Here is a 15,146-nt window from a genome sequence, read left to right as displayed (position 1 = left end):
AACGTGTGTATGTGTGTGTGTGTGTGTGTGTGTGTGTGTGTGTGTGTGTGTGTGTGTGTGTGTGTGTGTGTGTGTTTGTGTTTGAATGTGATTTAAGGAACCCATAAACTAAAACACTGATCTGAAGAACCTGTAATGAAACATGAAAAGAAATCTCATTATTGCAACACAAGAACAGCTACAAGTTGTTATTGATCAAAACCATTAAAGGTCACACTTTATTTTAAGATCCAATAATTACTATTAACTAACTATTAACTACAACTTTTGCCTCAATTTACTCCTAATTTGCTGCTTAGTAATAGTTAGTAAGGTAGTTGTTAAGTATAGGTATGAGGTTGGATTAAGGGATCTAGAATAAGGTCATGCAGAATAAGGCATTAATATGTGCTTTATAAGTGCTAGTAATATGCTTGCTAATAAGCAACCAGTTAATAGTGGGAATTGGTCCCTAAACTAAAGTGTTACCCTATTAAAGAACGTTTGATATTTTTATTATGTAATGTTTGCTAGTGACTTTTTCCTAAATTGGATTTAGTATAAAATGTGATTTAAAAAGTGACTGTACAGCCAGACAGGATCAATTTCCTAAACACTGCCAGTGAGGATTTTCCACAGAAAACATGTTAGCAGTTGTAAAAGCAGCTCATTGATGGTTGCTTCATCGTCTTGTGTGATTCAAACTGAAGGTACTTCTGTTTGAAATATTTATGCTTAATGTTCCATCTCTAATTGTCTGCATCTGTGTGTATATGTGAGGGCTAATAAATGTGTATGCAGACAACTAAGTATATGGATTATAGACATTATTCTATTATTAGCTACTTATGACAGCCAAGGAATTAAACATCCTGGTAATTAATCCAGTGTAAGTGCTTTGTGTTCAAATTTTGATGCCATCCTGAGGCCGAGAGTTGATGTGCGGTTTTTAAAGAGCATGAGAGCTGCTCTCAGATCTCCTATAATCAACACCATTAATGAACAAACACCATGTCAGATGCATTATTGATGCTGCCTCACCTGCAGCGTTAGATCACATATCCACTGCTAACCTGAAGGGAACAGCAGGGCTGTTTGGCACAACTGCAGTAGTTGTTCAATATCTCTGGTGGAATTAGACATCAGGGAAGCAAACTAGATGCAAACAAAAGCTTCTTTACTAGATCTTTGGTTATAAAACAACAAGGATGCTTAGTACAGTGTTAAAACACAAAGCTACTGTAGTTTTAAGGGGGAAGCAACCAACAGAAAGGATGGCTATTTTAAAGCAACTAACTCCCTGTCTGATGTGATTATGATTGATATAATTAATTTATGATGGTTTGAACACTTGAGACCGTTGTTATTTAGTCCCCTCTTATGTTTTTTTTTTTTCACTGATTGTTTTCTGCGTAACGTGTTTGGGTGTTTTAATGTCTTCATAATGCCTGAATATCATTATTAAGGATGAATTTCACATGATAATTTCACATAATCAGTGAGACTCATTGACATTTAGAAATAGATCGCATCCTGAAATGTTTCTTCTTCATTTTGTCATAATTTGTTTTTATTTCTTCAAAATCCTTCAGTTTTCTGCCTTTTCACAGATTTAAATGGCAAATTCTTTAGGACTTTTTGATTTTACTATGTTTTTAAGGTAAGTAGCACAAATGTATGTATGTATTTGACATTCAACTACCGGTCAAAAGTTTGGGATCAGTAAGACTTGTAATGTTTTTTAAAGAAGTGTCTTATGTGCATCAAGGCTGCATTTATTTGATCAAAAATACAGAAAAAAAACAATAATCTTACAAAATGTTATTACAATATAAAATAATGGTTTCTATTTTAATATCCTTTAAAATATAATTTATTTCTGTGATGCAAAGCTGAATTTCCATCAGCCATTACTCCAGTATAAAGTGTCACATGATCTTCAGAAATCATTCTAATATGCTGATTTATTATTAAAAGTATCAGTGCTGGAAACAGTTGTGCTGCCAAATATTTTTTTTTTGGAAACTGCTATACGTTGTTTTAGGATTCTTTGATGAATAAAAAGTCTAACAATATAAATCTTTGCAATCACTTCTTAACAATTTAACACATCCTTGCTGAATACACGTTTTAATTTATTTCAAAAAAAGAAAGAATAAAAATGTACTGACCCCAAACTTTTGAACTGTAGTGTACGGAAGAGCTGACTTAGTCAGCAAAAAAAAATAAAAGTGCATGACTGTGATCAAATCTTTTCTAGAAGCACTTTGTAATGATGATGAGTTTCTAGTAAAACAGCAGTCAAATGGAGTGTCCCTCAGGGTTCGCAGGCCCCGCCCCCCGCGGCCGCTGATTGGACCCGCGCTCCATCACTCACGAACGGGCGTTTGTCATTGACCGGAATGCCTGTAGCTTTCAGAGCAGCTGTGTGGAGATGGAAGTGAGGACGCCTTCGACATGAGTGACTTTAGGTGATCAAGGGATAGTTTATTTAGCCTTAAAGAACTTGGGTGCCACAGGATACGAAGAGATTTTTCCAGGATTCACGCGGTACTTCGGACGCATCCGGCGCGCGCTCTGGCGCAGGAGAAAACGAGGACTTTGCGCAAACGAACACCACATCTCCATATCATCATGAGTTAGATCAGACACTTTCACCCACTCGAGACACACATAAAGCACTTTTTTAGACAAAGGGAGTCCTTAACTGGAAGTTTTCGTGCAGGACGCATGGAGGATCCGGTGTAAAGGCGCTCGAAGGATGCCGTCCCGTCCCGGGTCCAGGACATCTGGCTGCTGGATGCTGCAGTTAGTCCTTCTCATCTGAGCGCGATGGCTTCTGAGCTGGTGTGTGGTCTGATCTTCAGAGTGCTGTTGCCAGTGTGTCTGGCGGCAGGTAAGCGTCTCCATCAACACTTGGGGGTTGAGGGTTTCGGAGGGTTTTGCGTCAGTGCTCAATGTGGAGATGCGCAGTTTCTCCGTTACGCGGCAGGTGCGGATGATCATGCAGCTCTTGATCTGTCAAATACTGTTTGAATTTAAGTAGAATAGTTAAAAAATCTTATACGAAGACAGAAGTTCATATAAACTGACATTTTACGAAGAATAGAAAAGTTTGTATGTAGAAGGGCGCTTTGCCCATCATCTTCAGTGTATATTTGATATTTTTCCGTATTCATAATTTTCGTAGTTTTCCACACATATAGATCACATATATTTGATTAGTCTTTAAATTCTGGGTTCAAATAATTTTTCTAAATATTATAGTACTGCGTTATTATACTTACCAATTTACAAAGTAAGTGTTAAAAGGCTGCTCAAGTACAAGAAAAGTGTGTAAGGAAAACTTTGTCAATCAAAAATTGCTAGTAAATTTCGCAAAGACACAGCAAGTATACACTGAATTCAACATGAAATTTCGAAGTAGAAAAACTGAAATAGTATTTTCTTTCTAAAACGTACTCCAGTAATCTTCGAAATACCATTTATTTATTTATTTTTGCGGTGTAGGATAAACGGGCTAGTTGTCACACTTTAAATTCTATTGTGTATTTTTACAGAAAGTCCTTAAATAGACAATAATAGATTTGAAATACAGTTGTGTTGTTGAAAATATATTGTAAATTCTACACTGTAAAAAAAAAATCTGTGACATTTACGGTAAAATACCGGCAGCTGTGGTTGCCAGAACTTCACTGTAAAAAATATGGTAGCAACATTTTAGGTTTTACAGACTTAACTTAAACTCACAATAAAATACCGTATTTCATTAACTGATGTAATGTTAATAAACCAACATATTGAAGTGTTAATATCTGTTTTGAACCATTGTAATGCACTGATAACCACCAAAAACGGGTGGTGATGAGAAAGTCACATGATGAACCAAAGCTCATCACAAACAGCTTTTCTACGAGCTGAGGAGGACAATACTTATATATACAGTAGAAGGAGGACAGTGTCATTCACACAAACATTAAACCCCATCATGGTGACACACATGATACTGAAATAATGCAATAAACATTAATTTAACAACATTAGATGTAAGATGTACACCCTAATGTACACAACTGATAAGAAAAAAACTAAGAAGAAACATGTTATTTCAACAAAAAAACATCAAATATGAAGTGTCATGCAGGGAATTCTGGGAGTGTCAATTTACGGTTTTTCACTGTAAATAATACAATGGCTTTTTCTTTTTCACTTAACAGTATTTTACTGTAAATTACATCAAATGTAATTACATTTATTCACTGTATATAGTATGGAAACTTATTGTTAACCAGTTAACAGGTTTTTACTGTAGCATTTTTACAGTCTTTTACTGTTAAAATCACAATCATTTTTTACAGTGTAGTGTGTATTTTTATTCATGTATTTATTTATTAATTTCTGCGACAAAACGAAAAGACATTTTTAACAACATATAGCTGTATTTAAAATCTATGATTTTTTTTAGGGCTTTTCTGTAAAATATGAACCATAAACTGATCACTAAACACAAAATTCATGAAACAAAGTTTAAAAGGCATTGTTTTTGGTTCAGAAATTTTAATTAATTTGATAAAATTGCTATTTTCGAGGATAAGATTCACAAAATTTCTTAATTTGTGGAAGTGAACATACTGTACAAAACCACTGCTACCGAAAAATGTGTATATATATATTTGTATGAGGGTGTATATAATTTGTATAATTGGACTTTTGAGAACTAACCCTGTACGGTCTTATGTGCAAAACTGCAGTGTTTTATTTACTTTATTTTATTTAAGTGAAATGTTGGCTCTGAGTAGAGAAAATTGGCAAAATATATGAATGTCACAATAATGAACTCCTCCTCTGGTTGCTCTATTAAATGTTTTAATATGTTTAATAACATGCATCCATCATGATTTAAGACAGTAGTGCTGTTTTTGTCAGACAGCTTTATGTCTGGACTTCACCTGAAGTAAAACATGCAGGATCAATGATTATTAATCACTGTTTGTCCTAATGTGGTTTTACTCGTCGGCAGTGATTGTGGCTGGTTAATTGTTCTGTGGAGTGTATCTGATAACGAGTGTTTGAGTTGATGTCATAGATTATTGACAGAGTAATAGATGAAACCCCTCCGAGTGTTTTAAAGAGACATTCGACACCAGTGACTTCTGCATAAAACATATGGAGTGATTTTATATGCTTCTTTATTCGTATTTATTTATTTTTTAATTCTGAATGATTCCATTCTGGCCCGGCCATTTATAGTAATGATTATTTACACATTTTCAAAAAAAAATTTTCTATTTGTGACATTATTAGACACTTATTCTATTCCCATCTCTATATTCTTGACAGCTGGGACTTATGCATTAATTGATTGATTGATTGATTGTTGTAAATTGCAGTTTTAATAAACATTGACATTGAAAAAATATCAGTACTAAAAAACAAAAAAACAATGAATGACTAAATGCATGAATAAAATAACAGTAATGAAGGGTTAGTGTGAAGTGTGTAGAGCAGGTTTAGTAATTTTAGTATATCAAGTTAAATTAAAATGAATGTTGTCTCTTGTCTAAAATAGCTGAAATAAACAAGTTCAGTTTTTTAAATATTTTTATTTTTGATTCAAGTAGTACTCTTTATGGTTTTAGTATAACCTAGAGGTGTTTAGTCATTTTTGCTATTATATATAATAACCCTGGGGTGTTTAGTCATTTTGTTGTGTTTTTGACATTTGTATTATTATTATTTTTTAATATGCCCATATTGTGTACATTTTTTATTTCAGTTTTAGTTATTTTAGTACATCAAATTAAATTAAAATGAAATTGAGAAATATTGCCTTGGCAACTAACTGGAATAAAATAAGTTCAATTTATTAATATATTTTTATTTTAGTTAAAGTTTTTATAAGTAATTATAATAACCCTGGGACATTTAGTAATTTTGTTGTGTGTAGAGCCGTCTGTATAATAGTGTGAGGTTTAGTTTTTCACAGTTTTGGAAGCTTATGGTCCTTTTACACTCAGCGACCATTTTTGGAAGCCTTTTTTTCGATGTTTTTTTTTATACTGTTGGTACTTGCTGTCGATTTTACCATCATTAAATGAATCTAGAAGCTTTTCAGTCTGTAGGTTTGTCAGTATGAATATTCTATGGAAAAAAGCCGCTAAAAGGGTCTGAAAGTTGCTAAATCTAGTGCTAAAGTCACGCTCGTGTGTGTGAGACGCAGGAGCTGATGGCAGGAGGCGGTGGATATTTGTGGCGGTCAATGCGAGTTCTTCTGTGTCATCACGTTCTATTAGTTCTACAGCTTCAGTTTCGGAACTTTCACGCTTAGTAACACGTACAGCTGATCCTTCACCACAGTGCAACAGTGAAAAGGGACCCCTTTCAAACAGTGTCGCGTTCCGAACGTTTTTTAACATACACTTAAACACATGGTATTGCGGTATTTTAAAAATTCATATCATAACAAAAATAAACACCGGTATTCGGTATGAACCGGTATACCGCCCAGCACTAATGGTAATGTATCTGTTGACAACCTAAGTCCTTTCTGTTTTTTTTCCTCCAAACGCAATTGCCAAGACATGGAGCATCTCCATTAATCGGTGGAAAGTCGTTTTAACTGCATGAATTAATAATGTGGCATCAGAGGAGAGAAGAATCGGCTGCCCATTATCGTAAACACACCTTTAATATTTGATGATTTTATTTTTTTGGTTGAAGTAGTACTGAGCAAAGGTCATCCGCTCAGGATGGACAGGAGCGCTGAATGTTCATGTTGGAACGTGAGCAGGTCTTGAGATGTTTGAGAGTCTGTGTTGGAGTGTCGTTGGACTTTGTCAGCATCTGACGGATGTCTGTCCGTATGAAAGAGTAATCACAAAGAAGTGCTCTTTAATATCTCTGCTGTTTCTCCTAGACAGCAGCAAGATTAAATGGAAAGCAGAAATAGCAGTTACTTGCTATTTCTTTGTGAAATTTACTAGCAGATGCTTTTGTTTCTCTTGGTTAGAAATGTTTGAGAAATCAAATTCTACCTAGAGTATTTTTTTTATTTGTACAGAAATGTGTTATTTTAGCTGTAAATTGTCTAAATCAGCTCTTTAGCGGTCATATTACTGGATTAACTAGTTAAGTGTTAAAAGTAACAAAAAAATATATATATATATATTATTTTTTTTTTATATTACTGGATTAACTAGTTATGTGTTAAAAGTAACAACAAAATTTATATATATATTTTATATTACTGGATTAACTAGTTATGTGTTAAAAGGTTCGTGATTTTATCACACTAGGCTCATTTTAACTCCTTTAATGTTTAAGTATTGTGGATATTCTTTCAAAAACAGTGTATTTTAATGTTTATTCCAGTGTAATGCCCTACCTCTTAGACTTTCATTGTAATTTCATTATAGTAAATACATATTTTGTTTTTATGAACTGAGGGTTGAGTCAGTGTAATTTTAGGATCATTGAAATACTATTATAGTTTTTTTTTTCTTCATATTTTGAATTAGTATTTTATTTTTATATTTTGCTTTTTGGTTAAAATGTTAGTAATTTTGTCTGTTTTTGTAATTTGTATTAGTTTTTTAATGTCTGTATAGTTTTTTTTTCAGTTTTAGTTATTTTACTACAGCAAGTTAAATAAAAATAAAAATGAGAAATGTTGCATTTGCACCTAGCTGAAATAAAAAATATTTTTCTTTTTATTAGTTTATTTTATTTTAAGTAATGAAAGTGTATTATCATTGTTATTATTTTTAGTTAACTATAATAACTCTGGTACATTTTAGTAGTTTTTTGTGTGTTGTCATTTTTATTTATTTTTAACATGCCTATATATGCTCATTAATTTTTTTATTTCAGTTTTAGTTTATATATATATATATATATATATATATATATATATGTGAAATATATGCATGTATCTAATAGATACTTTTTATTATATTTAACTAATTAATTAATTTGCTATACAAGGTTCATGAGTTTAACATTAACAAAGGTTCTTGATATTACATTATTGGTTTTTCAAAATAGTGTCTAAGTGTGCAAATTAGTGTTCAAATAATTTTTTTTGTTTTGTTTTAATGACTGCTTACTTTTTTCTATTTACATATTATGTTTTTTTTTATAAATGTTTTTATCGAGAATGACTTGCATTGCATTCTGTTCATACAGTTAATGTAGTAAATTGTACTTAATACAGTTTTAATGCTATTAATAGTTTGTGCTTCTGACTGTAATAATAGGTTTCCTTAAGTATGGCATGTTATAGTTGGAATAAAGTATTTGGTGCTTCCACAGAAGTACTAAAACACTCGGTAATGGAATCATTAAGGCACTGGAATCATAACCTGGACCAGAATCATTAAATTCCTTATGATTCCCATCCATATTCAGCACTATACTCAGAGTCTTTAGACAAAACATCATTTTTATGTGAACATATTGAGATCACAATAAAATGATGCATTATAATGTCTGTCTGGGTTTGTACTGGTTTTTGATTTTCATTTTAATATCACCTTTCCATATAGTGCTCAAGTTTGCCAATATGGTTCAATATTTAAGACTCTTTAACTGCAGTGGAAAGTCCCTGTGGCTGTGATATCTGCACTTTTACTTCACCCTTTTATTGTCATTCTTGCTTTTTCTGTCACAAATGTTGTTTGTATAGTAGGGAATAGAGATATATTGGCTGTTTAACAATCTTAAACAGTATAATTGGTATTTTGGCAGTTTGTAGATGGTGATGTAATCATATTTTTGTCGTTATTGGCGTCTTCTGAGAGTTTTCTTTTGACTTTTCCAGAGTAGGATGTAATTTTTGTCTGGTCTGCTGCTGAGCTCCCTGTTTGGTAGTGAAATAAGTGTGTGTGATATTCACAGCATCAGCTCATAAAATGGCAAACTTGCAAGATTAACAACAAGATTTTCAAATGCCCTTACTCTCGTCTAGATGGTAAACTCAAGCCGTGTCATGACACAGTGCTTTATTTAGTTTCCGGAGCATCTTTCTGTCCAGTGATGAATAAAGTTCATGGAAAAAGAGAATCAGAGCAGATATTCTGGTAACTTCAGGAAACTCTCCACATGTGTGTGTGTGTGTGTGTGTGTGTGTGTGTGTGAGTGTGTGTGTGTGTGTGTGTGTGTGTGTGTGTGTGTGTGTGTGTGTGAGTGTGAGTGTGTGTGTGGCACTGAATGGTTTGTCAGATGCGCAGATGGAGACTAAAGGTCTATGAGGACATTCAATTGAAGCCTGTAAACGAGACCCTGTGATTTGACATGATCTTACTTAAATGGATTCTCACAGATGTGTTCATCTTCATATTAAAACATGAAATGTTAATAATATATGTATTTAAAAAAAAAAGGCAGAAACCTTTTTTTCTAAATATTTATTTATTTATTTACTTACTAATATTGTAATATAATAATAATATTTTTTTGCAAATAATATAAACAATTAAATGCAAATATTCATTCATTCAGTCATTCATTTATATATAATGCAAACAATCTTTCATTCATTGACTTATAATGTAAATAATATTTATTTACTTATTTACAGATAATATAATATAAACAATATAATGTAAATAATATTAATTCATTTACAAATAATGTAAATATTTATCCATTCATTTGCATATAATATAAATGTACATTTTCATTAATTCATTCACTCACTCACTTATAAATATAATGTAAATAATATTATTTACAAATAATATAATATAAACAATATAATGAAAGTAATATTCATTCATTTACAAATCATTTAAATAATATTTATTTATTCATACATTTGCATATAATATAAATGTAAATTTTCATTCCTTCATTCATTCACCTATAAATAATAAATAGTATTTATTTATTTAATTACAAATAATATAATATAAATAATACACATTAATTTACATAGTAAAAATAATATATCGTAAATACTTATTTATTTCTATATTTATTCAATAATTAATTCATTAATTCATTTACAATAATATAATATAATATATACACAGTATAATGTAAATAATTCATTAACAAATAATATAATCTAAATAAATGTTATTTTATTTTATTTGCCAAAGTGTCATATTATGGTTACATACCTGTTATTTATTTACCATATTTTCATCTGTGTGAGCGTTGTTTCAGGCTTTATGTTTTTAAAAATGAGAGATGCCGTATAACATCATGTTTTTTTGTTTTGTTTTGTTTAAACTCTAGATTACTCTAACATGTTGATATCTTCTCTCTGCAGCATGTCTGTTCAGGTACAATGGACTGTCCTTCATCTACCTCCTGTACCTCCTCCTCATCCCGCTGTTCCCCGAACCCTCCAGTATAACCATGCAAGGTGAGAATCATCACTGCACCAGCACTAACTCTTCCCTAAGCGTCACAAATGCCATGCAGGAAGCGCATCCGTCTCCTGAAACCGCCGTTAGTGCCTCATGCAGAAAATCCAATGGAGCAGAAGTGTTAACAAAACATTGATTGAAACAACTACAGTCAGGAGACCCTATAGATGGTGATTTGTGGCTTTTGTTCAGAGGAAGAACTTACTCATGCACTTAGAGGAAGACCAAGATTTAGGATGCAATGAAGGTGTGCTGATCATGCTGAATATTTGATGAGGACGTTAATCTGCTGAGACGAGGAAGGTTTAAGCGTTAGAGAAACTGATCAGTGTGATTTTTATTCCCATTATAGAGTTAAGCTATTGAGCTTGATAAGGCCAATATAAATGAAAGACTGTGAGAGAAACTTTTAAATATGATGTCAAAGATCAAACCATTATTTAAATGTCACAATATAATATGCTAATTTTATGCATAAATTGTTAGAAACAAATCAGCATAGTGAAAGAAGGCTCTTCTGCTCACCAAGGCTGCATTTATTTGATTAAAAATTCAGTAAAAACAGAAAAAAAATTAAATATGAATACAATTAAAAATGACTGTTTTCTGTTAGAATGTCTTTTAACATATAATTTATTTCTGTGATCAAAGCTGTATTTTCAGCATCATTACGCCAGTCTTCAGTGTCACATGATCTTCAGAAATCATTCTAATATGCTGATTTGCTGCTCAATAAACATTTCTGATTATTATCAATGTTGAGAACAGTTGTGCTGCTTCATATTTTTGTGGAAACCTTGATACATTTTTTATTTTTCAAAATTCTTTGATGAATAGAAAGTTCAAAAGAACAGATTCAGTCATTCATTTATATATAATGCAAACAATCTTTCATTCATTGACTTATAATGTAAATAATATTTATTTACTTATTTACAGATAATATAATATAAACAATATAATGTAAATAATATTAATTCATTTACAAATAATGTAAATATTTATCCATTCATTTGCATATAATATAAATGTACATTTTCATTAATTCATTCACTCACTCACTTATAAATATAATGTAAATAATATTATTTACAAATAATATAATATAAACAATATAATGAAAGTAATATTCATTCATTTACAAATCATTTAAATAATATTTATTTATTCATACATTTGCATATAATATAAATGTAAATTTTCATTCCTTCATTCATTCACCTATAAATAATAAATAGTATTTATTTATTTAATTACAAATAATATAATATAAATAATACACATTAATTTACATAGTAAAAATAATATATCGTAAATACTTATTTATTTCTATATTTATTCAATAATTAATTCATTAATTCATTTACAATAATATAATATAATATATACACAGTATAATGTAAATAATTCATTAACAAATAATATAATCTAAATAAATGTTATTTTATTTTATTTGCCAAAGTGTCATATTATGGTTACATACCTGTTATTTATTTACCATATTTTCATCTGTGTGAGCGTTGTTTCAGGCTTTATGTTTTTAAAAATGAGAGATGCCGTATAACATCATGTTTTTTTGTTTTGTTTTGTTTAAACTCTAGATTACTCTAACATGTTGATATCTTCTCTCTGCAGCATGTCTGTTCAGGTACAATGGACTGTCCTTCATCTACCTCCTGTACCTCCTCCTCATCCCGCTGTTCCCCGAACCCTCCAGTATAACCATGCAAGGTGAGAATCATCACTGCACCAGCACTAACTCTTCCCTAAGCGTCACAAATGCCATGCAGGAAGCGCATCCGTCTCCTGAAACCGCCGTTAGTGCCTCATGCAGAAAATCCAATGGAGCAGAAGTGTTAACAAAACATTGATTGAAACAACTACAGTCAGGAGACCCTATAGATGGTGATTTGTGGCTTTTGTTCAGAGGAAGAACTTACTCATGCACTTAGAGGAAGACCAAGATTTAGGATGCAATGAAGGTGTGCTGATCATGCTGAATATTTGATGAGGACGTTAATCTGCTGAGACGAGGAAGGTTTAAGCGTTAGAGAAACTGATCAGTGTGATTTTTATTCCCATTATAGAGTTAAGCTATTGAGCTTGATAAGGCCAATATAAATGAAAGACTGTGAGAGAAACTTTTAAATATGATGTCAAAGATCAAACCATTATTTAAATGTCACAATATAATATGCTAATTTTATGCATAAATTGTTAGAAACAAATCAGCATAGTGAAAGAAGGCTCTTCTGCTCACCAAGGCTGCATTTATTTGATTAAAAATACAGTAAAAACAGAAAAAAAATTAAATATGAATACAATTAAAAATGACTGTTTTCTGTTAGAATGTCTTTTAACATATAATTTATTTCTGTGATCAAAGCTGTATTTTCAGCATCATTACGCCAGTCTTCAGTGTCACATGATCTTCAGAAATCATTCTAATATGCTGATTTGCTGCTCAATAAACATTTCTGATTATTATCAATGTTGAGAACAGTTGTGCTGCTTCATATTTTTGTGGAAACCTTGATACATTTTTTATTTTTCAAAATTCTTTGATGAATAGAAAGTTCAAAAGAACAGCATTTATTTGAAATAGTAACTTTTGTGACATTTTAAATGTCTTTGCTGTCACTTTTGATCAATTTAATGCATCTTTGCTGAAAATTTTTTTTTATTTCTTTAAAAAAAATCTTATTGGCTCCAAAACTTTTGAACAGTAGTGCATTTTAAATATTATCTAATATACATTAGAGTGAATAATGACGTTGTTTTCTGAACGTCTGGTCCATTTCTGCTCTGTTCATGGCAGCACATTTCTGGAGGTGTGTTCGGATGTTTGTTTTCTGATTGTTAATTATGAATAAGAGAAGGTTTTCATGGAATAAGATGAAAGAGAAAGAGGACATCAATAGTCAAGCAGACCTGTGCTCATAGTAAGAGCAATGCATTCTGGGCTTCACAGTTCATACAGATTTATCAGACGCTCATTTGGATCCTATTTGTGGTAATATGCAGATGCGATTATGCAATGTTGGAAACGTAGACTATAAAGAAACAATATAATGGGATGCTAGTGTTTTGCAACCTTTTTGGGTTATGCAATTGGAAAACAGAAATGCCTGCAGGTGTCTGTGTATCATAATCATCTGCTGTGTTTCAGTCAACATACAAAAAGGTGGAAAAAGAGGTGCGTGCAAACATGCAGATTCACACATGCACTTCTGTACTGACAACAGACAGAACCAGACAAAACTGGTCTCATTCTGGTCCTGTCGGTTGCGGCGGGCTCCGGCTCTCCGTCAGCGGTGGGCTCGGGCATGCGCTCCGCGCATCGGGCAGATGGTGAGCTGGGCACTAGGTCGGGTGTGGAACTGGCGAGATTCTCCTGGGAACAGGCATGGAACGGAGATTCCTCGCCAGTGTCCACTTCACAAAGGCGGCGAAATTCACTCGAGGGCCTTCCTCGGACGACGGCGCTCTGTACGCGGAGTTTAAACTGCCGTCATAGAATGCACAGAGCGTGTCATCCAGGTAGCTGGAGAGGTTGGCAAGCACCAGGAACAGTCTGGTGTGGCCCTCAAGCGATCTCTCCCCCTGCTCCAGCAGGAGGAGGAGGTTTTCAGGACGAAGGAGGGGATCCATGGACACAACGGAAACAAAACACTGAGGAAAAATGGAAACAAAAACAGAGGGAACACACGGAGGTAACTATTTTGGTCGGGTCTTCTGTCACAATACGCTGGAGCACGGGAACGAGGGAACGAGGAGACGTGGAGAATTCACAAAACGAGAGTCTTTAATAATCCAACAGGGAGACACAGAGCACAAGGAAGACGTTCGCAACAAGTAGACCCGACGAAGAACTAAGGAACAGACAGGAACTTATAAACACAGGATAATTACAAACACAGGTGAGCGGAATCATCAATCACTAAACAAGAACAGGAAACATGACCAAAAAAGGAAAACAGGAACTAAGACAGAGGTAAAACACAACAGACAGTCCAGAATCCTGACAGTCACATAAACCCATTATAATAAATGCTGTGTAATATATACCTTGAATAAGATGCAGTTATAGGAATCTGAGAAAATGACCCCGTTATGTGATTTCTATAATGTTTCTCAAGAATCTCAGGTGTATTAAGCTTGAAAGTGTTTGTTTTAGTAAAAGGAGAAGGATTCGAAGTGTTTGTTGGTTTTGGTAAGTGTTTTATTTGTGATGTCTGAAGCTGTGTGATATTGGCCGTATTTTTCTGTAATGTTATCTAACACACTGGGGTGAATCAATGTCTTCTGTCAGGTTCTGTTAAAGGGGTAGTTCACCCAAAAATGAATATTCTGTCATTAATTACTCACCCTCATGTCGTTCCAAACCCGTAAGACCTTCGTTCATCTTCGGAACACCAATTAAGATATTTTTGATGAAATGTGAGAGCTCTCAGACCCTGCATAGACAGCAACGCAACTGTAATGTTCCCAGGTCCAGAAACGTAGTAAGGACATCGGTAAAACAGTCCATGTGACATCAGTGGCTCAACTTCAGTTTTGCGAAGCTACAAGAATACTTTTTGAGCGCAAAGAAAACAAAAATAACATAATTTTTTTAACAATTCTTCTCCCCTGAGTTACGTCTCACAATGTATCACAATGCATACACACGCTTTCCCCTAAGCATAAACAACGCTGATTACGCAGATTACGTTCATGTGTGTGCTTTCTCCTTCTTTTTCAAGAATAATTGTTAATAAATTGTTATTTTTGTTTTCTTTGCGCTCAAAAAGT

At 32.9% G+C, this 15,146-nt stretch overlaps 1 protein-coding gene across 1 annotated transcript in view; it reads left to right on the top strand.

Moving 5' to 3' along the window:
- The first annotated feature begins 2,811 nt into the window (after positions 1 to 2,811).
- LOC107687923 (piezo-type mechanosensitive ion channel component 2-like) overlaps positions 2,812 to 15,146 on the top strand; it is a 91,512-nt gene continuing 79,177 nt past the window's right edge. The window contains 2 exon segments of the mRNA XM_016485412.1: positions 2,812 to 2,875; positions 10,253 to 10,348. Coding sequence (XP_016340898.1) covers positions 2,812 to 2,875; positions 10,253 to 10,348 — 160 coding nt within the window.

Source organism: Sinocyclocheilus anshuiensis, unplaced genomic scaffold (assembly GCF_001515605.1).
Source record: "Sinocyclocheilus anshuiensis isolate Anshui unplaced genomic scaffold, SAMN03320099.WGS_v1.1 scaffold293, whole genome shotgun sequence".
Lineage (NCBI taxonomy): Eukaryota > Metazoa > Chordata > Actinopteri > Cypriniformes > Cyprinidae > Sinocyclocheilus > Sinocyclocheilus anshuiensis.
The sequence above is the reverse complement of the archived record's forward strand: the minus strand, read 5'-3'. Positions and strand labels throughout refer to the sequence as shown.